The following is a 21,413-nucleotide window of genomic DNA, read 5'->3' as shown; positions in this document are numbered from 1 at the left end:
AACCTAACCTTATACCTAAAGGAGCTAAAAAAAAAAAAGAATAACAAATGAGGGCTGAGCCAGCAGAAGTATAATAATAAAGATTAGAACTGAAATAAATGATACAGATGACAAAACAAAAACACCCCACTAAATAGATCAATGAAAGAAGGGGCTGGCTTGTTGAAAAAAATTAATAAAATTGGTAAACCCCTAGCCAGACTTATCAAAAAGAAAAGAGAAAGGACCCAAATAAATAGAATCACAAATGAGAGAGGAGAGACCATAACACCACAGAAATACAATTATAAGATTATATTATGAAAAACTATATGCCAATAAATTGGGCAATCTGGAAGAAATGGATGAATTCCTAAAAACATATAAACTACCAAAACTGAAACAGGAGGAAATAGGAAACTGGAACTGATTGATAACCTCCAATGAAATTGAATCAGTAATCAAAATTTTTCCAGCAAACAGAAGTCCAGGGCCAGATGGCTTCCTGGGGTGCAAGGGTGGTTCAGCATTTACAAATCAATCCACATTAATAAAAGAAAGGATAAGAACCATATGGTCATTTCAGTAGATGCAGAAAATGCATTTGACACAGTACAGCATCCATTCATGATGAAAACCTTCAATAAAGTAGATTTAAAGGGAACATACCTCTACAGAATAAAGGCCATATATGAAAAAACCACAGCTAATATCATCACTAGTGGGGAAAAACTGAGAGTTTTTCCTCTGTGGTCAGGATCAAGACAGGAATGTCCATTCTCACCATTGTTATTTAGCATATTACTGGAAGTCCTACCCACAGCAAATAGACAACAAAAAGAAGGAAAATGCATCCAAATCAGCAAGGAAGGAGTCAAGATTTTACTATTTCCAGATGCCATGATACTCTATATAGAAAACCTGAAAGAGTCCACAAAATTTCTGTAACTTTTAAATTCAGTAAAGTGGCAGGATACAAAATCAATGTACAGAAGTCTGTTGCATTTCTATACACCAATAATGAAGAAGAAGAAACAGAAATTAAGGACTCAGACTCATTTACAATTTTACCAAATGCAAGAAGATTCCTGGGAACAAAGTCAACCAAGAAGGTGAAAGACTTGTACTCTGGAAAGTATGAAATCCAGATGAAAGACATTGAAGAGGACACAGGGAAATGGAAAGACATTTCACGCTCATGAATTGGAAGAACAAATATTGTCAAAACGTTTATGGTACCTAAAGCAATCTACACGTTTCATGTTATCCCTATCAAAATACCAAAAGCATTTTTCACAGAGCTAGAACAAAGAATCTTAAAATTTGTATGGAATCACTAAAGATCCCAAATAGCCAAAGAATCCTTGATAAAGAAAGGAAAGCTGGAGGCATCACAATTCCTCATTTGAAGTTATATTACAAAGCTCTATTAGTCAAAATATTATGGTGTTGGTGCAAAAAGACACATAGATAAATGTGTTCAGAATAGAAAACCCAGGAAGGAATCCATAACTACATGGTCAGTTAATCCTTGACAAAGCAGGAAAGAATATCTAATGGGAAGAACATTGTCTCTTCAACAAACAGTGTTGGGAAAACTGGATAGCAAAATGCAAAAGAATGAAGCGGGACCACTTTATTACTCCATACAGAAACATAAATTGAAAATGGATCAAAGACATAACTGTGAGACCTGAAATCATAAAAATTCTAGAAGAGAACACAGGCAGTAAGTCTTCTGGCATTGGCTGTAGCAAGTTCTTTCTAGGTATGTTTCCTGAGGCAAAGGAAACAAAAGTAAAAATAAACTATTGAGACTTCATCAAAATAAAAATCTGCACAGCAAAGGATATCATCAACAAAACTAAAAGACAATCTTTGGAATGGGAGAAGATATTTGCAAATGACATATCTGATCAAGGGTTAGTATCCAAAATGTATAAAGAACTTCTAAAACTCAATACCCCCAAAATGAATAATCCAATTAAAAAATGGGCAGCCTACATGAACAGACATTTTTCCAAAGAACATATACAGATGGTCAGTGGACACCTGAGAAGATGCTCATCATCGCTTACCATCAGGGAAATGCAAATCATAACTACAATGAGATATCACCTTATAACTGTCAGAATGGCTAAAATCAGCATCACATGAAACAACAGGTGCTGCTGAGGATGTGGAGAAAATGGAATACTTGTACGCTGTTGGTGAGAAGGCAAACTGGTGCAGCCACTCTGGAAAACAGTATGGATGTTCCTCAGAATGTGAAAAATGGAACTACTCTATGATCTAACAATTGCATTACTAGGTATTTAACCAAAAAATACAAAAAAAGTAGTTCACAGGGGGTACATACACCCCTATATGTATGGAAGCATTATGTAAAATAGCCAAATTATGGAAGCAGCCCAAGTGTCCATTAACAGATAAATGGATAAATAAGAGGTGGTGTGTGTGTATATGTATACACAATGGAATATTATTCAACCATAAAAAAGTGTGAAATCTTGCCTTTTGAAATGACATGGATATAACTAGAGTGTATTATGCTAAGCGAAATAAGTCATTCTGAGAATGATGGTTACCGTAGGGAAGTGATTGGGGGGAATGGGTTAAATAGATGATGGGGATTAAAGAGGGCACTTATTATGAGCACTGGGTATTTTATCAAAGTGAAGAAACACTATATTGTACACCTGAAATGGATATTACACTGTATGTTAACCAACTGGAGTTAAAATAAAACCTTAAAAAAATATAAAGCATTTCTGTCTTCAGTACCTCTTTGGAATAGATTTTAGCCTACCCAGACCCTTGTTTACTTCTCTTATAAATCAGAGGAATAGTACAATTAAATTACAAAATTTTCCTCCTTATTCTTCTCTGCTGTTGTCCCATGAAGGCAGTTTATTGTCACTGTTCATCTTCCAGTTAGATTTAAAGAATACTTTTCTAAGAATAGTAAAGGAATAGTTGTAATTGAATTTATTAAGAAGCTCTTTTTCATTTAAATTTCTCCTCAGTTGTCTCATAATTGTAAATAAATAGCTTAAAATTTATGTGGTCCTAGGAATGATTTTCTTAAAATATTCTTGTTGAAATTTTTTTGTAACTTATGGTTAGGAGAAGAGGGAGAGTAGACTAATTGGTATGCTCATCCTGTGCTATAAATGGGTTAAATAAAAGTATGCTGAGGTACTGATCCCTTTGTCACTTACAAGTACAAGTGGGTACTGAGGTAGCTGGGTCCCCTCTAGAAATGAGCAACCTCTTCCATTTTCTCTGGGTTGCTATGTAAATAGTATTGTTTTCCATATATGTCATCATATAAAAATGGTTGGAAGGAATTGGGGCAGAGAGTAGGTGGCTGACTATATGTCATGAACTTAAAAGCAGATAGGGAAGGTTGTGAGTCCCAAATGACAAATTTTGACTGCTTGTCTAAGGTCTTTACATTTTAGGTGTGTGCAGTCCAATAGAAGTCATTCATATGTAGATGTATCTTATATTTTCTTCAGCTGTGTACATGTATAGTTTATTAGAAATATTTTCCAGAACAAATTGATGATAAAAATCTATTTTGGGGGGTACCTGGGTGTCTCAGTTGGTTAAGCATCCAACTCTTGGTTTAGGGTCAGGTCATGATCTCACAGTTCATGAGTTCAAGCTCAGCATCAGACTCTGTGCTGACAGGGCAGAGTCTGGTTGGGATTCTCTCCCTCCCTCTCTTTCTGCCCTTTCCCCATTCATGCTTTTTCTCTATCTCATATTTTTGTAATTTAGATCTAGATTACTCCAAATAAGGCTGAGTAGATCATAGTATATAGACACATATAATAGGTATTGTGTAGCTTTGTAAAAAATAATTACTTTCTTGGCAACTCAGTGGCTCAGTTGGTTAAGCCTCCTACTGTTCCTCTCGGTTCAGGTCATGATCTCAGGGTTCGTGAGTTCAAGCCCCCTGTCGGGCTCTGGGCTGACAGCGCGGAGCGTGCTTGGAGTTCCCTCTCCCTCTTTCTCTGTGCCTACCTTACTTAGGCAGTCTCCCTCTCTGTCTCTCTCTCAAAATAAATAAATCAACTTAAAAAAAATTAAAAGTTATATATAATTACTTTCTCATAAGAAATGTAAGAAAACCTAAATAGGAAGGATTAAAGGGCTAAAATGTTGCATTTAGAATTTGAACTGTATATTAATTAAGTAGATGGTTATAATTGAGCTATGATTTTCACTGCATATTTCATTTTTACTTTCAATGAGTTGCTGTTTCTTTTTACAGTAGCTTTCTGAATGTTTTCAGAAGCAATATCTTGAATACGTCTTTTAAGTTAACCTTACAGCATCCCTATTTCTATTTTTCAGTGTTTTATTAGAAAGACAGTCTTTTTATGAGGAAATGACTATGTAAACTACAAAGTATTCAATTCATTATTATTTCACTATTTTTAGAGTAAGCTTCATTGGTGAGCATTTACACTTTAAAATGTCTGTAATTTATTATATGGGTATAAACTTCTGTGACAGAATCATTGTATGTGATATAGGAGCATAAAATTAGCACTAATAAACCACATTTATTCATTTGACAAATATTTATTTGAGTGCTTACTGTGTGCCAAGCACTGCTGTAGAAGCTTGGGTTATATCAGTGAACAAAATGCACTCATGGAGTTTAACATTCTACTACTAGTACTATATAGATATATAATACTTTAAAGATATGCTTTTCCTTATAAAACTGCTGTGTATCTTGCTGCAAATGTAGTTACATATATATTTAGAAAAACGTGCTTCAAGAAATTACGGGTAAAGTTGTTGCTGTTCATTTGTATTCCTTTTGTGCCTTACCTTGTAAGCATTTTGTGATATCCAGAGTGGATATTAAGGAGTGGCTTTGATTAATTAATTTTCTTTTTCTTGTCATGTATATAAGGACAAGGTTATAACAGAAGTAATAGTTAATCCATGTGGATGATGAAATAAGAATATTCAACATAAAATACCTGTAAGTTTTAATTAGATATTCAGGATATTCATTAACTGGAGTAGCCCTTGTATTTCTAAACCAGTTTTTAGTTTTTTAGACATTACTATAAAGTATTGTGGTTATATCCAATAGGATCAAAATTCAAATGGAATCTTTTGTATTTGCACAGAAATTATCATCTATCCAAGACTTCTTACCTAGCTACCACATTTTTTTTTTGCTACCACATTGTTACTAACTTTCTGCCAGCATTTTTTATTGCTAACATTTTCACCTTAGATAAATTACCCTTAGTGGGTAACCATTCCTAAAGTTATGTGTGATCTGTGGAACTGCAGAATTCTCTAAAGGAATTTGTTACTTGGCCAGTTGACTAATTGTAGAATGGAGTTTAGTTAACATTTGCTTGATAAGCTATTTGTCAGTGGCCCCCAAGACCACCCTGAGGTTCAGTGATTCACAGGGACTCAGCATATAGTTATATTCAGGTCTATGATTTCTTACAATCAAAGGGTACAAAGCAAAATCAGCAAAGGGAAAAGGCACATAGAGTCCAGAGGAAACCAGGCATAACCTTCCAAGAGTCTTCTCCCAGTGGAGTCACTCGAGATGTACTGATTTCTTCAGAAATAAGTTATGATAACATGTGAAGTGTCATCTACAAAAGAAGCTCATTCATTAGAGACCCAAGTGTCTAAGTTTTTTTATATATGTTTTAAACACTGTCTGTCTGATGCATACCAAATTTCAGCCTCTCAGAAAGAAAATATGTGTTCAGAATAAGCCACTCTAGGCACAGTGAGTCATTCTTATCAGGGAAAGTTTTATATTAGTACAGAAAGCTGTTTACCATTCAAGTACCCAGGGCCAGCCTTGCAAAGCAGGCTTTTCTAAGATGCAATTTTAGGTGACTCTTGAAGAGAGTGAAGCATAAATAGAAGTTTGCCTTGGAAAGAATGGGAAAGGTATGGATTCAAGGAAAGGTATGGATTCTTGGAAATATGTGACATGTTTAGATAATAGTTCATTGTGGTTTGAATATCAAAACTTAATGAGCTATCTATAAGTAATGGAAATTACCAGGACCCAGACACACACACAAAAAAAGGAACTGATAATTTAAACCATTCAAGGTATGCTATGGAAGCCCTAGGGATATGCTAGTCTTGTGACTAGCAGCTTTGGCTTTCACCTACTCAGTGATATGATAGAAGGCTTTGAGCCCTCTATGAGGTGGAGAGTTCTTTGAACCCAGATTAAAGCTGAATCTCTAAAGGGTATATATAGTCCATTGAAGAATAGGATAGAAAAAAAATGTGCCCATCAATCCAGATAGATGACAAAGTTTATCTGTTTCACCCTGGTCTCTGGGTTGAGAAAAATAGTTTTCTTTGCATTCATAATCTTGGGCTTTCCCTTATATAGGTTATTATTTGAATGTACATTACTTAGTCTAAAAATCTCAAGCTGAAATACCTCAAAAGTAATTCGGGGTTGTTGATCCTTTGGAGCACCTGGCAGAAGCAGATGCAGAATAAGTACAGAGATGTATGATGTATGACCAAGGATTCTCACATATTACAAATACACTGAGAGTGAAATGACGATAAAAATTATAGAGGAGAGTTCCGGTGAAAGATGGCTGCATAGGAGGGCACTGGGCTCACCTCGTCCTGCTGATCACTTAGATTCCACCCACACCTGCCTAAATAACCCAGAAAACCTCCAGAAGCCTAGCAGAATGGACTCTCTGGAGCCAAGTGTAGTCAAGAGGCCCACGGAAGAGGGTAGGAAGGGCAGAGAGGTGGTGCGCGTTACACGGACTGGCAAGAGGGAGCCGGGACAGTGGAGGGGCAGCCCGCCCAGCAAGGCAGAGCCCCTGAAGTCTGGTTTCCAAAAGCAGAGGGGCGGACTGCGTGAGTTCTGACAACCAGCAGGACTTAACATCTGGAATGTTAAAAGTCAACAGCTCTGCTTGGAAAGCGGGAGGGTTAGAGGACAGTAGGAGGGAGAGTTGTTGAGCCCCAGGAGACAGAGCTCAGCTCGGTGGGGACCAAAGGTGCTGGCAAGCGCCATCTCCCTCTCCCTTCCCCAGCCATAATCCCAAAGGGAACCAGTTCCCATCACCGAGCTTCCTTGCACAGTGCAAGCACCCAACGCTGTGCTTCTGTGGATCTATCCCTCCAACTGGTCTGCCTCCTTACCAGAGCTGCAGGGCTCCTCCTGCAGGGGACCACCAAAGGCAAAGCTAGCTAAACCTGCCCCTCCTGCCTCTGTACACCTTGCGGATCCATCCCTTCTAATACACCCTTGGCCAGATCCCATCCAAGTCTCACCACAAGCTTGGCAGTGTGCAAAGAGCCCAGATAGGGGCCACACCTCTGCACAGTGAGCCCTGCCCCTGGGAGAGGGGAAGATAAGGTACACACCCGTCTGACTGTGGCCCCATCTGTGGGCTGGGAACAGACATCTCGTCTCACTGCGGCCCCACCCAGAAAAACAAGTTACTCCAGACAGCACAGGGGACGTGCCCTGCAGTTTGGCAACACCCCAGGAACTATCCAAAATAACAAAACGGAAGAACTCTCCTCAAAACAAACTCCAGGAAGTAGCAACAGCTAATGAATTGATCAGAAATGATTTAAGCAATATAATGGAACAAGAATTTAGAATAATGGTCATAAAATTAATCTCTGGGCTTGAAAAAAGTATAGAGGACTTTTTTCTCTATAGCAGAGAATCTATTGCTACAGAGATCAAGGGACTAAGAAATAGTCATGAGGAGCTAAAAAATGCTATAAATGAAGTGCAAAATAAAATGGCAACCACAGCTCGGATTAAAGAGGCAGAGGAGAGAATAGGTGAATAAGAATATAAAATTATGCAAAAGAGGAAGCTGAGAAAAAAAAAAAAAAATCCAGGAGTATGAGGGGAGAATTAGAGCAATAAATGACGCAATCAAACAGAGCAATATCCATATCATGGTAGTAGCAGAAGAAAAAGAAGAGACAGAGAGAGAAAGGGGCTGAAGGTGTACTTGAACAAATTATAGCTGAGAACTTCCCTGATCTGGGGAAGGAAACAGGCATTGAAATCCAAGAGGCACACAGAAAACTCCCTTCAGGTGTAACTTGAATCGATCTTCTGCATGATATATCAGTGAAACTGGCAAAATACAAGGATAAAGTAGAGAATTCTGAAAGCAGCTAGGGAATAAACAGGCCCTAACTTACAAAGGTAAACACATAAGGGTAGTAGCTGACCTACCTACTGAAACTTGGCAGGCCAGAAAGGAATGGCAAGAAGTCTTCAATGTGATGAACAGAAAAAAAAAAAATTGCAGCGGAGAATCCTTTATCCAGCAAGTCTGCCTTTCAGAATAGAAGGAGAGATAAAGGTCTTCCCAAACAAAAATTGAAGGAATTCATCACCACTAAACCAGTCCTACAAGAGATCCTAAGGGGGATTCTGTGAGTGAAATGTTGCAAGGACCACAAAGTACCAGAGACACCACTACAAGCATGACACCTACAGACATCACAATGACTTCTAAACCCATATCTTTCAATTATATCACTGAATGTAAATGGACTAAATGCTCCAACCAAAAGACATAGGGTATCAGAATGGATACAAAAGCAAAACCTATCTATTTGCTGTCTATAAGAGACTCATTTTAGACCCGAGGACACCTTCAGATTGAAAGTGAGGGGATGGAGAACTATCTATCATGCTACTGGAAGTCAAAAGAAAGCTGGAGTAGCCATACTTATATCAGACAAACTAGACTTTAAAGGTTGTAACAAGAGATGAAGAACGGCATTATGTAATAATTACAGGGTCTGTCCATGAGGAAGAGCTAACAATTATAAATGTCTGTGTGCCTAATACGGGAGCCCCCAAATGTATAAAACAATCACAAACACAAGCAACCTTTTTGATAAGAATGTGGTAATTGCAGGGGACTTTGATACTCCACTTATAACAATGGATAGATCATCTTGACACAGGATCAATAAAGAAACAAGGGCCCTGAATCATACATTGGATTAGATGGACTTGACAGATATATTGAGAACTCTGCATCCCAAAGCAACAGAATATACTTTCTTCTCTAGTGCACATGGAACATTCTCCAAGATATATCACATACTATTTTGGGTCACAAAACAGCCCTTCATAAGTATAAAAGAATTCAGATCATACCATGCACACTTGCAGACCACAGTCCTATGAAACTTGAAATCAACCACAAGAAAAAGTTAGGAAAACCTCCAAAAGCATGGAAGTAAAGAACACCCTATTAAAGAATGAATGGGTGAACCAGGCAATTAGAGGAGAAATCTAAAAATATATGGAAACAGATGAAAATGAAACACAAGAATCCAAACGCTTTGGGATGCAGTGAAGGCAGTCCTGAGAGGAAAATGCATTGCAATCGAGGCCTATCTCAAGGAACAAGAAAAATCCCAAATACAATATCTAACACCACACCTGAAGGAAATAGAAGCAGAACAGCAAAGACACCCAAACCCAGCAGAAGAAGAGAAATAATGAAGAGCAGAGCAGAAATAAACAACATAGAATCTAAAAAAACTGTTGAGGAGATCAGTGAAACCAAGAGTTGGTTTTTTGAAAAAAAAAAAAAAAAAACCAAATGGATAAACCTCTAGCCAGGCTTCTCAAACGGAAAAGGGAGATGACCCAAATAGATAAAATCATGAATGCAAATGGAATTATGACAACGAATCCCTCAGAAATACAAGCCATTATCAGGGAATACTATGAAAAATTATATGCCAACAAACTGGGCAACCTGGAAGTAATGGACAAATTCCTAAACACCCACCCACTTCCAAAACTCAAACAGGAATAAATAGAAAACTTGAACAGACCCATAACCAGTGAGTAAATTGAACGAGTTATCAAAAATCTCCCAACAAGTAAGAGTCCAGGACCAGATGGCTTCCCAGGGGAATTATACCAGACATTTAAAGCAGAGATAATACCTAACCTTCTCAAGCTATTCCAAAAAGTAGAAAGGGAAGAAAAACTACCAGACTCATTGTATGAAGCCAGCATTACTTTGATTCCTAAACCAGACAGAGACCCAGTAAAAATGAGAACTACAGGCCAATATCCCTGATGAATATGGATGCGAAAATTCTCAATAAGATACTAGCAAATCGAATTCAACAGCATGTAAAAAGAATTATTCACCATGATCACGTGGGATTCATTCATGGGCTGCAGGGCTGTTTCAACATTCGCAAATCAATCAATGTGATACATCCCATTAATAAAAGAAAGATAAGAACCATATGATCCTGTCAATCGATGCAGAAAAGGCCTTTGACAAAATTCAGCATCCTTTCTTCAGAAAAACCCTCGAGAAAGTTGGGATAGAAGGAACATCCTTAAACATCATCAAAGCCATTTATTAAAAGTCCACAGCTAATATCATCCTCAATGGGGAAAAACTGAGAGCTTTCCCCCTGAGATCAGGAACATGACAGGGATGTCCACTCTCACTGCTGTTGTTGAACATAGTGTTGGAAGTGCTGGCATCAGTAAGCAGACAACAAAAGGAAATCAAAGGCATCAAAATTGGCAAAGATGTAGTCAAGCTTTCACTTTTTGCAGACAACATGATATTATACATGGAAAACTCAATAGACTCCGCCAGAAGTCTGCTAGAACTGATACATGAATTCAGCAACGTCTCAGGATACAAAATCAATGTACAGAAATCAGTTGCATTCTTATACACTAACAATGAAGCAACAGAAAGACAAATAAACTGATCCCATTCACAATTGCATCAAGAATCATAAAATACCTACGAATAAACCTAATCAAAGATGTAAAAGATCTGTGTGCTGAAAACTATTGAAAGGTTATGAAGGAAATTGAAGAAGATAGAAATGGAAAAACATTCCATGCTCATGGATTGGAAGAATAAATATTGTTAAAATGTCAGTACTACCCAAAGCAGCCTACACATTCCATGCAACAAAATTGCACCAGCATTCCTCTGAAAGCTAGAACAAACAATCCTAAAGTTTGTATGGAACCACAAAAGACCCTGAATAGCCAAAGTAATTTTGAGGAAGAAGACCAAAGTGGGAGGCATCACAATCCCAGACTTTAGCCTCTACTACAAAGCTGTAATCATCAAGACAGCATGGTATTGGCACAAAAACAGACACATAGACCAATGGAGTAGAATAGAAACCCCAGAATTGGACCCACAAAAGTATGGCCAACTAATCTTTGACAAAGCAGGAAAGAATATCCAATGGAAAAAAGACAATCTCTTTCACAAATGGTGCTGGGAGAGCTGGATGGCAACATGCAGAAGAATGAAACTAGACCACTTTCTTACACCATTCACAAAGATAAAATGGACAAAGGACCTGAATGTGAGACAGGAAACCATCAAAACCCTAGAGGAGAAATCAGGAAAAAACCTCTTTTTCAGCCGCAGCAATTTCTTACTTGACACATCCTCAAAGGCAAGGGAATTAAAAGCAAATGAACTATTGGGACCTCATGAAGATAAAAAAGCTTCTGCACTGCAAAGGAAACAGTCAACAGAACTAAAAGGCAAGCAACGGAATGGGAAAAGATATTTGCAAATGACGTATCGGGCAAAGGGCTAGTATCCAAAATCTATACAGAGCTCACCAAACTCCACACCCGAAAAACAAATAACCCAGTGAAGAAATGGGCAGAAAACATGAATAGGCACATCTCTAAAGAAGACATCCAGAGGGCCAACAGGCACATGAAAAGAGGCTCAGCATCACTCCTCATCAGGGAAATACAAATTAAAACCACACTGAGATATCGCCTCACGCCAGTCAGAGTGACTAAAATGAACAAGTCAGGAGACTGTAGATGCTGGCGAGGATGTGGAGAAACGGGAACCCTCTAGCACTGTTGGTGGGAATGCAAACTGGTGCAGCCACTCTGGAAAACAGTGTTGAGGTTCCTCAAAAAATTAAAAATAGACCTAACCTATGACCCAGCAATAAATAGCACTGCTGGGAATTTACCCAAGGGATACAGGAATGCTGATGCATAGGGGCACTTGCACCCCAATGTTTATAGCAGCACTTTCAACAATAGCCAAATTATGGAAAGAGCCTAAATGTCCATGAACTGATGAATGGATAAAGAAATTGTGGTTTATATACAGAATGGAATACTACGTGGCAATGAGAAAGAATGAAATATGGCCTTTTGTGGCAACATGGGTGGAACTGGAGAGTGTTATGCTAAGTGAAATAAGTCATATGGAGAAAGACAGATACTATATGTTTTCACTCTTATGTGCATACTGAGAAACTTAACTGAAGACCATGGGGGAGGGGAAGGTAAAAAAAAAAAAAAAAAAAGGTTAGGGAGGGAGGGAGCCAAAACTTAAAAGACTCTTAAAAACTGAGAACAAACTGAGGGTTGATGGGGTTTCGAGGGAGGGGAGGGTGGGTGAGGGGTATTGAGGAGGGCACCTTGGGATGAGCACTAGGTGTTGTATGGAAACCAATTGACAATGAATCTCATATTAAAAAAAAAATTACAGAATAACCAAGGAAACTATTATCTTTAGTTAACGTTAGCCACAAAATAAGTTAGCAGCAAGCCTGATAAAAGTTAACACACAAAACTAACAGCCTAATTAGATTCTCTAGGGCCTCCGATAATAGAAGTTTTTGATAAAGATTACAGTTATGTTTAGTGAGAATTTTAAATATCACACGTATAAGTTTATGCCATAAAATTTAAAACTTATGAGATAGACAATATTCTAGGAAAATATAACAACATTGAGTGTTCTTTTGACAGTAGCCAAAAATTAGAAATTATCTACATGTCTATGAGAGGGACTGATGAGGAGATGCCATAATGTCTATGAGGAGAGTTAAAAATGATGGTATATTTGGGCAGTGGAATTCTACATAGCGGTTAGAGTGATTAAGTCTCACTTTGAATGAAAAATGATAAGCTACATTTATTGAAGAAATAAATCATATACATCCAGTATGTACTGATTACATGGAGTTTAAAAACATGAAAGGTAATATAGGGTTTAGGCATACATGTGTAGTGAAAATATAAAAACATACACAAAAATAGTAAATATTGAATTGAGGGTTTTATTTTATTTTCATTTATATACATTTGAGTTTTTACTTTTTTTAAGTGTAGTTGACTCAATATTACATTAGTTTCAGGTGTACAACTTAGTGATTTGACAAGTTTATGCATTATGCTATATTCCCCACAAATGTGGCTATCATTTGTCCTATTATTTTGCTATTAATGATATCATTAACTGTATTCCTTATGCTGTGCCTTTCATTCTCATGACTTGGTTTGTTCTATGTATTTTTAGGTCTGATACTGCTTTTTGTTTGTTTATTCATTTGTTTTGCTTTGTTTTTAGATTCCCATGAGTTAACTCATTCCATAACCCGAGGCCTGTATGTCCCTCTCCCCTTCACCCATTTTGCCTGTCTGCCCATCCTCCTCCCCTCTGGCAACACTGTTCTCTGTATTTATAGATCTGATTCTGCTTTTTCTTTATTCATTTTTTAAGATTCCACTTATGGGCAGAATAATATGGTATTTTCCCTTATGAGTCTGACTTATTTCACATACCTTAATACCCTGTAAATCTAGAGAGTTTCATAAGTTGGGATTTTAGAAACCTTCTAGAAAGAAGGGAAGGATAGAAGAGGATGTAATTGGGTATGGTTACATATTAGCCGTCAACTGCATCAGAAGCAGATTTAATTAATAAGTGGTAAAATTTAATGAAGATGGGATGTGGGAAGCACTGGTGTTCATTATATTCTATATACTTTTGTGAATGTATAAAATATTTTGTTTATAACAAAAATGTGTAAAAATTTAAAATAGTTTGCATTAAAAAGCAGTTGAGGGAAGGTACAAAAACCAGGTAAACCTTTATGTTCCTTGTTTTGAATTGAACTGTTTATGTTTAGATATAATGGATTATTTTGTATTACTTTCTTCTTACATCTTTTATAGTCAAAAGTTTGCAGGGAAAATAAGAAAATGATTTAACATGATATGATCATTCTGGGATCAATCCTTGTTTGTTTTCCAGAATTCTAGTAGGAAAGAGAAATGTTTCATGACCCTAAGATCTTTTCTCTCTTAATCTCTGAGTCAGTCTGTCTCTTCCCTCCCTCCTCTCCTCCCTACCTTTCTCTGTCTTTCTTTGGTTCTCTATGTCTTTTTCTCTCCTAGTCTTTGTCTCTTGAGATGTGTGTTGGGAGTTACACTCTCTCAGTGCCTTGGGGGCTTTGCCTCTTAGGGTCTCTGTTTTTCTAAGTCTCTCACTCCCAGGCACTGTTTCTCATAGTTGTACTTTCTCAGGGTCTTTCTCTTGCTTACTCTCTCACTTGGTGTGCCTGCTCCCACTCAATGTTTTTCTTCCTTTGCATCCATACGTGTGTGTTTGTGTGTGTCTGACTCCCTGTCTCTTTCTCTCCCTCTCCTAGGATGGGTTTGTCCCCTCTACTCCACTCCCCCACCTTGTGTCTTTTTCTCACAGTATAACTCTCTCTTTCCTGGGGTGGTCTTTTTTTCCCTCTTTTTTGCAAGAGGGTGCCCTCCCTCCCCGTCATCCCCCCTCCCCTCTCCTCTTCTTCCTTCCCCTCTCTCCCTCTCTCTCCTGTTTCTCTTGGTGCCTGTCTTAATCTTTCTTTTAGGATCTTTCAGTTTTCTTTCCTTATTTGCCTACTTATTTATGTTTCATTTGTTTTATTTAGGTAAAGCTACTTCTTCTTCTAACCCGAGCAGCCCAGCTCCAGACTGGTACAAAGATTTTGTTACAGATGCTGATGCTGAGGTTTTAGAACATTCTGGAAAAATGGTACTTCTCTTTGAAATTCTTCGAATGGCAGAGGAAATTGGGGATAAAGTGTAAGTTTCTCCTATTTTTATTCTATAAATGAACCTTTTTAATTATCCTTCTGTTGTTTAAACAATTTATTTGAAGAAATCTGTTTTGTTTTCTTCCTTAGAACGATGTAATTTTTTTGGTTAGTGTAGTGATAGACCACTATCTTCCTTCTAAGCCACTAGTTCTGAGTGCATATTCTGGTTATTTCTTCATTGCGGTTTTCCCTTTCTGGCTATTGCACCTTGAACTTATTTCTTTGAGCCAAGCCTCTGATGGATATCTATATTTCACTATCTTTAAAATTATTTTTCAATCCATGTAGTGTGGTTTCTACCATGTCACTTTATTGAGATTTTTTTCCCCCTAAAGTCAGTTAGTGACCTTTTAATCTCCAAATCTAGTGCCCTTCAGACTGTATTTCACCTCTTTGACTATTCTCCATAATTTCTCCTTTGTTTTTGTTCCTGTTTGTTTTACTTCTAGCATTTGTGTCCCCATTCCCTTCCTTGCGTCCCTGCCTTCCACTCTCATCCTTCAAATTACTATTCAGAATACATACTTTTAATGTTTTGAACCATACTTACTGTTTAGGTTGTTATAAGGTCCCAACATCTGATCATAAAATATTTTAAAAATGTGTCTTTGATTCTTTTAATAACATTTTAACATAAGGCTGAAATAAACCTTTTATCTTAAAAACTTTCAAACTTAGTTCTTTTAACTCTTGGAAGGAGGTAGATCTGCTATTAATATTTCTAATCCATCTTTTAATATACATCTAATGTTAATAAATTCATTTTAAAAATTTTTTTTTAAGTTTTAATGTTTATTTCTGAGACAGAGTCAGAGCATGAGTGGGGGAGGGGCAGAGAGAGAGGGAGACACAGAATTAGAAGCAGGCTCAGGCTCTGAGCTGTCAGCACAGAGCCTGATGCGGGGCTCGAACTCACAAACCGTGAGATCATGACCTGATTTGAAGTCGGTCGCTCAACTGACTGAGCCACGCAGGCGACCCTAATGTTAATACATTCTAATATACTTGTATGTCTTTTCACTGGATAGTGAGTTGTTTGAAGACACAGACTGTTTTATTATTTTTATTAACTTACTATATCTTGCACTTAGTAAGTACTCGATAAAATTTATTTTTGTTGTATATTACGACTTTATTTACACAGAAACAAGTGGTTCAGATATGTGATGAATGGAGTGACAATATTGGAGGTAAAGGACATGTTTTGGAATAGAAATAACAAGATTTAGTACATTAAATTCAGGGCAATAAGAATGAAAGAGTAGTCAAAAATGACTCCTAGGCTTCCAGACCAGGAGGCTGGTGAATTCTGGTGCTACTTACTAAAATGGAGAATAGGGAAGAACTACGTTTATTAGACATCGTAAAGAAGTCTGTTCTGGCTATGTTAAGTTTGAGAGCCCTATTAGATATCCATAGAAGATGCAAGTAGAAAGTGGATATTTGAATTCAGCATTCCTAAGAAGTCAGGAGAAATGATTGCTCTGACATGCTTTGCTCTTTTCTGCTATCAACTTCTGTAGTTTAAAATTAATTTTTATTTGGGTACCATGCAAGAATTTTAAGAATATGGAAGGGATTTTAGTGGTCTTTGAATTTCCTAGGCAGTGCAAGAATCTCTTCCACCATTTTCATCATGATGTTCTCGTAGCCTCTCCTATGGTAGAACATTTGCCATTTCAGAAGGCTACCTATAGTTGAATACTTCAAATTTTTAGAAATTGTATCCTTATCTTTAGTTTGTACTTTATCTCTAGACATTTTCCTTGTGGTTTAAAATAACATATCTTTTGCTTTTTTTATACTCTTATAGTGATATTTTTTTAGTTATAAGCCCAACTGATAGACATTATCAGTGCTAATACTATAAAACTATGCATTTCCTTAACTGTGATTACCACTATTCTTTATTTGTCCAACATTTCCTTATGGAAGTTTTCAAACATAAAAACAGAAAGAATTTTACAGTGAATACCCATATACCTATCACCTAGCATCTATACTATATTCTATATTTCATTGTACTTTCTTTATTACATATCTATTTATCTATCCATCTTATTTTCCTGATGCCTTCCAATGCAGGTTGCAGACATCAGTACTACTGTTTTAATTGTCTCCTTTTCAGATAATGGTGGGTTCATCTCTCTTGTCACTTTTAGCTTTTTTTTTTTTTTCTCTGCATTGATCTATTCTTTGTATGGCCTAATTTCATAGGTTTTAAACATACTTCAGTTTTTTAGCACCCATCTCAAAATGTCACAGCAAACAAAACACTTCAACTGAGTTTTTATTAACACAGACTTATAGTAAAGCAGGTTCTTGTTTATTCTGGACCCTATAGTTAGTTCATCCATGCGGTCCAATAGAGAGGTTTTCCAACATCTAAGTAACACTGTTGGTTCATATTGAACTCATGGTCAGCTGAAACTCTCGTTTATTTTTTAAAGAAGAACTGCTGTTAAATCAGATTTTTCTATTCTCTATTTGTGCAGTTGATCTTTTGACCCAAGTGTAAACTTGATATTTCGTGGGGCAAAAGATAAATGAATTTCAGTGATTTTAGCCAATGGTGTGTTGATAAACGTTTAACAACTGACTCTTCAGGAAACTAATAACACAGAAGGAAATGAAGCAAGAAAGAAAAGCTCTAATTTGTAACATTTGCTGATTTTCATAGTCAAATACTGCCATGTTCAATTTTAAGCTATCATCATGATGTCCAGTGGTGGGAAGAAAGGCTAACAATCTACTTTCCTGTTCCAAGCTAGTTATAGCTAATTCCAGTACACTACTGGTTTCAGTCCAGCCCTTCTAACTTGTTTTCTGTCATTTAAATATTAAAATTTGATTAAATTTTAATTTTCCAGGTTTTTTTTGTATATGTATAAATTTGATTTGTATTGATTTTATATTTTCATAGGAGTCACTAATAAAATAGATAAAGCCAAGGTAGTTTATACAAGTATGAAAATTATTACCAATCCGGGCAATAGTTTTTCATGTTATCTGCAACTAGAAAAAGTTAACAGAGATAACCATTAGTATGTAGCCACTTAATCCTAATAATACCACCTTTTTCATAGTGAGGTTTTTCTGAGCTCAGTGGTTCCCAGAACCAGTCTTAATGCTGACTCAAGTCAACCTTTTTCCAGAATAGTAACCCAAATTCCAGATTAATTCCAATTAAATAAATAATTAGTATTTCTAAGAATAATTTTCCTAGTTATAGGAATTGCAAGAAACTTAATCTGTAGCTCAGAAAGAAGTGATTCAGTAAAGGTTTTGATTCTGGGAAAGATAATCAACCTACTGAGGGATCAAGGCCGTTGGTCATTTATACTTAGTATTGGGAATAAATTCATTTCCTTACCAGTATACCAGGAGTACCAACTAGGAGACATTAGACTTCCATAGTGCATGCAGAGTTTAGGAAGTCATACAATAGCCAGTGCATATGTTGTTAACTCCAACAGCTGTTTCATAACTTGAGTTGTTCTTTTTAGTTCTACTAAATCTGAAGACATCCAGCATTGAGTGTTGAAGGATCTTCTGGAGTCATAAAAGCATCGTTCTCTTATAGTACAGCTTTCAGAATCAATTAAAACCAAACTGCTTGGACAGATGTCTAGTTCCTTATATACTAACCTACTTTGTTTGCATATGTAAGGGAGAGAATGAGCCTTCCTTCATTCTCTTTCTAGATTTTTTTTTCATTTCCTGTGTATAATTATGTCCACTTCTCACCAAAGGGATAGATGAGAGTAGTGATTTTCAAACTGTTTCTTAGAGACCTTGAAAGTTGGTGACCTAGAGCAAAGGCTAAGGGGCCAGTGACACTTTTACCTTCTTCTCCCCCAAGGCACCCTGATTTTATTTTATGTGTATGTATACACACACACACACACACACACACACGTGTGTGTGTGTGTGTATTAAGTTTTTATTTAAGTCCCAGTTAGTTAACATACAATGTAATTGTAGTTTCAGGTTCAACAGGTGATGGGGATTAAAGAGTGTACTTGTGATGAGCATCAGGTGTTGTATAGAAGTGTTGAATCACTATATAGTAATTATATTGAAATTATTTATTATATTTAATACCGCATAAGCCATTTTCATGGCTAAAATCAGGAGTTAGAAAACTATTGGGATGGCGAATCAGGAATCAGACATATTTGAAATGGAATAACAAAGTGTTTTAGAATGTGTATAAGTCTAAAATTACTCAAATACTTTTAATAAGACTTTTTTTTTTTATCATATTCACTAAGTAGCGTCTTTTATACAATAAAAGTTTTAAATTTTGCTGAAATCCCGTTTATCAGCTTTTTTCCTGTAGATCATACTTTTGGTGTTCTACGAATTGTTTGTCTAACCCCAAGTTACACGAATTTTCTTAATTGTGTTTTTTAAACATTCTACAGTTTAACATTTTAAATTTAGATTTATGCTTTATCTTGAATTACTTTTTGTATAAAGTGTGAGATTTAGACCAAAATTCTTTTTTTTTTTTTGCATATGGATGTTGAATTTTGCCAAGATCATTGTTGAAAAAATTATCCTTTTTCCACTGAATTGCCTCTGCTCTTTGTAAAAAACCATTTAGCTAACTATATTGTGTGGCTTTCTGTATCTGGACCCTATATTCAGTTCCATTGATTTGTGCTTGTCCCTTAATCAGCACTACATTGTTCTGATTACTTAAGCTTTGTAAATGTTGAAATCACATAGAGTTAGGCCTCCAACTTTTTCAAAGTTGTTTTGGGTACTGTGTGTGCTCAGCATTCTCATATAAACTTTAGAATCAGCTTGTTAATTTCTCAAAAAGTCATACTATAGTTTTGATTAGAATTGTGTTGAATTTGTAGACCAGTTTGGGAAGAAGTGATATCTTTACTATGTGAATATTCTAATTCATGAACACTCTCCATTTTTTTAGCCTTGTTTTCAGCCAGTCTCTCATATCTCTGGACTTGATTGAAGATTTTCTTGAATTGGCTAGCAGGGAAAAGACGGAAGATAAAGATAAACCTCTTATTTACAAAGGTAAGTTACAAACATTTCTGTATTATAATTTTTGTACATGTGTTGCCGAAGCGAGCACTGTATTATAATTTTTGAAACCTTCGTTTAAATGTATTTTACGAGCATTTTAACAATAAAAGAAAAAAATACCCACACAACTTTAATGTATTCATTTTTTCTGCACATTCTTTTTGTCCTTATCTATGTAAATATGGTCTTAACTGTTGGAATTGTAACATAAAATAAGATTTTTTGTTTTTTTTGGTTTTGTGAAGAGCTTTATTGACATATAATTCACATATCATGCAGTTCAACCATTTTAAGTGAATAGTTTATTGGTTTTTAGTATATTCATGGAGTTGTGCAACCATCACCACAACTTTCAACCATTTTAATCGCCACCAAAGAATCCCTGTATCCTTTAGCTATTACCCTCCTACCCGTGCCTTCCACCTCTTCAAACCTTAAGCAGTCACTCATCAATCTACTTTCTGTTTCTATAGATTAACCTGTTCTGAAACTTTCATATAAAGGGATTCATATAATATGTGTTTTTTTGTGACTGTTTTTTTTTCATATAGTGTGTTTCAGGGTTATTCCATGTTGTAGCATGTGTCAATATCTTATTCATTAGGTAATAAAGACCTAATAAAGACCTAATATCCATTGTATGGATAATACCCACATTTTGATTATCCATTTATTCATTCATACATATCTGGGTTGTTTTCACCTTTTGACTGTTGTGAACAGTGCTATGATAAATATTTGTATTCAAGTATTTAAGCATCTGTTTTCACTTCTTTTGGTTGTATACTTAGGAATGGAATTATTGGGTCATGTGGTAATTTTATGTTTAACTTATTGAGGAACCACCAAACTGTTTTCCTTACTGGCTGTACTATTTTACATTTCCACAAGCAGTGTACAAGGGTTCCAGTTTCTCCACATCTTCACCAATAGTTATCTTCTGTTTTGTTTTGCTTTGCTTTGCTTTGCTTTGCATTGCTTTGTTTTATTACAAGCATACCTCAGGGATATTGAGGGTTTGGTTCCAGACCACTGCAAAAAAGCCTGGAGCCTGCTTTGGATTCTTTGTCTCCCCCTCTCTCTCTCTCTCTCTCTGCCCTTCCCCCACTCATGCTCTCTCTCAAAAAAAATGAATAATCATTAAAAAAATAAGACAGCAGTGAAGTTTGGTGCATTGATTGACTTTTTACATGAACAGTTTCTGTGTAGCATGCAATGCTGTTTGATAACATTTTATCCCCAGTAGAATTCCTTTCAAAATTGGATTCAGTCTTCTCAAACCCTGCTGCTGCTTTATCAAATAAGTTTATATAACATTTTGGATCATTTGTCATTTCAGTGATCTTCACAGCATCTTCACCAGAAGTAGATTCCACCTCAAGAAACCACTTTCTTTTCTCATCTGTAAGAGGCAA

The 21,413-nt window shown here is 36.3% G+C and overlaps 1 protein-coding gene across 9 annotated transcripts in view; it reads left to right on the top strand.

Moving 5' to 3' along the window:
• The window catches only part of ATRX (ATRX chromatin remodeler), a 320,378-nt gene that overhangs the window by 211,668 nt on the left and 87,297 nt on the right, over positions 1-21,413 (top strand). For all 9 annotated transcript variants that reach the window (XM_058712606.1, XM_058712608.1, XM_058712607.1 and 6 more), the window contains 2 exons: positions 14,773-14,926; positions 19,883-19,989. In XM_058712606.1, the coding sequence (XP_058568589.1) occupies positions 14,773-14,926; positions 19,883-19,989 (261 nt within the window). The remainder of the gene's footprint in view (positions 1-14,772; positions 14,927-19,882; positions 19,990-21,413) is intronic.

This window comes from Neofelis nebulosa, chromosome X (assembly GCF_028018385.1).
Source record: "Neofelis nebulosa isolate mNeoNeb1 chromosome X, mNeoNeb1.pri, whole genome shotgun sequence".
Lineage (NCBI taxonomy): Eukaryota > Metazoa > Chordata > Mammalia > Carnivora > Felidae > Neofelis > Neofelis nebulosa.
This window is presented reverse-complemented; position numbering and strand designations above follow the sequence as displayed.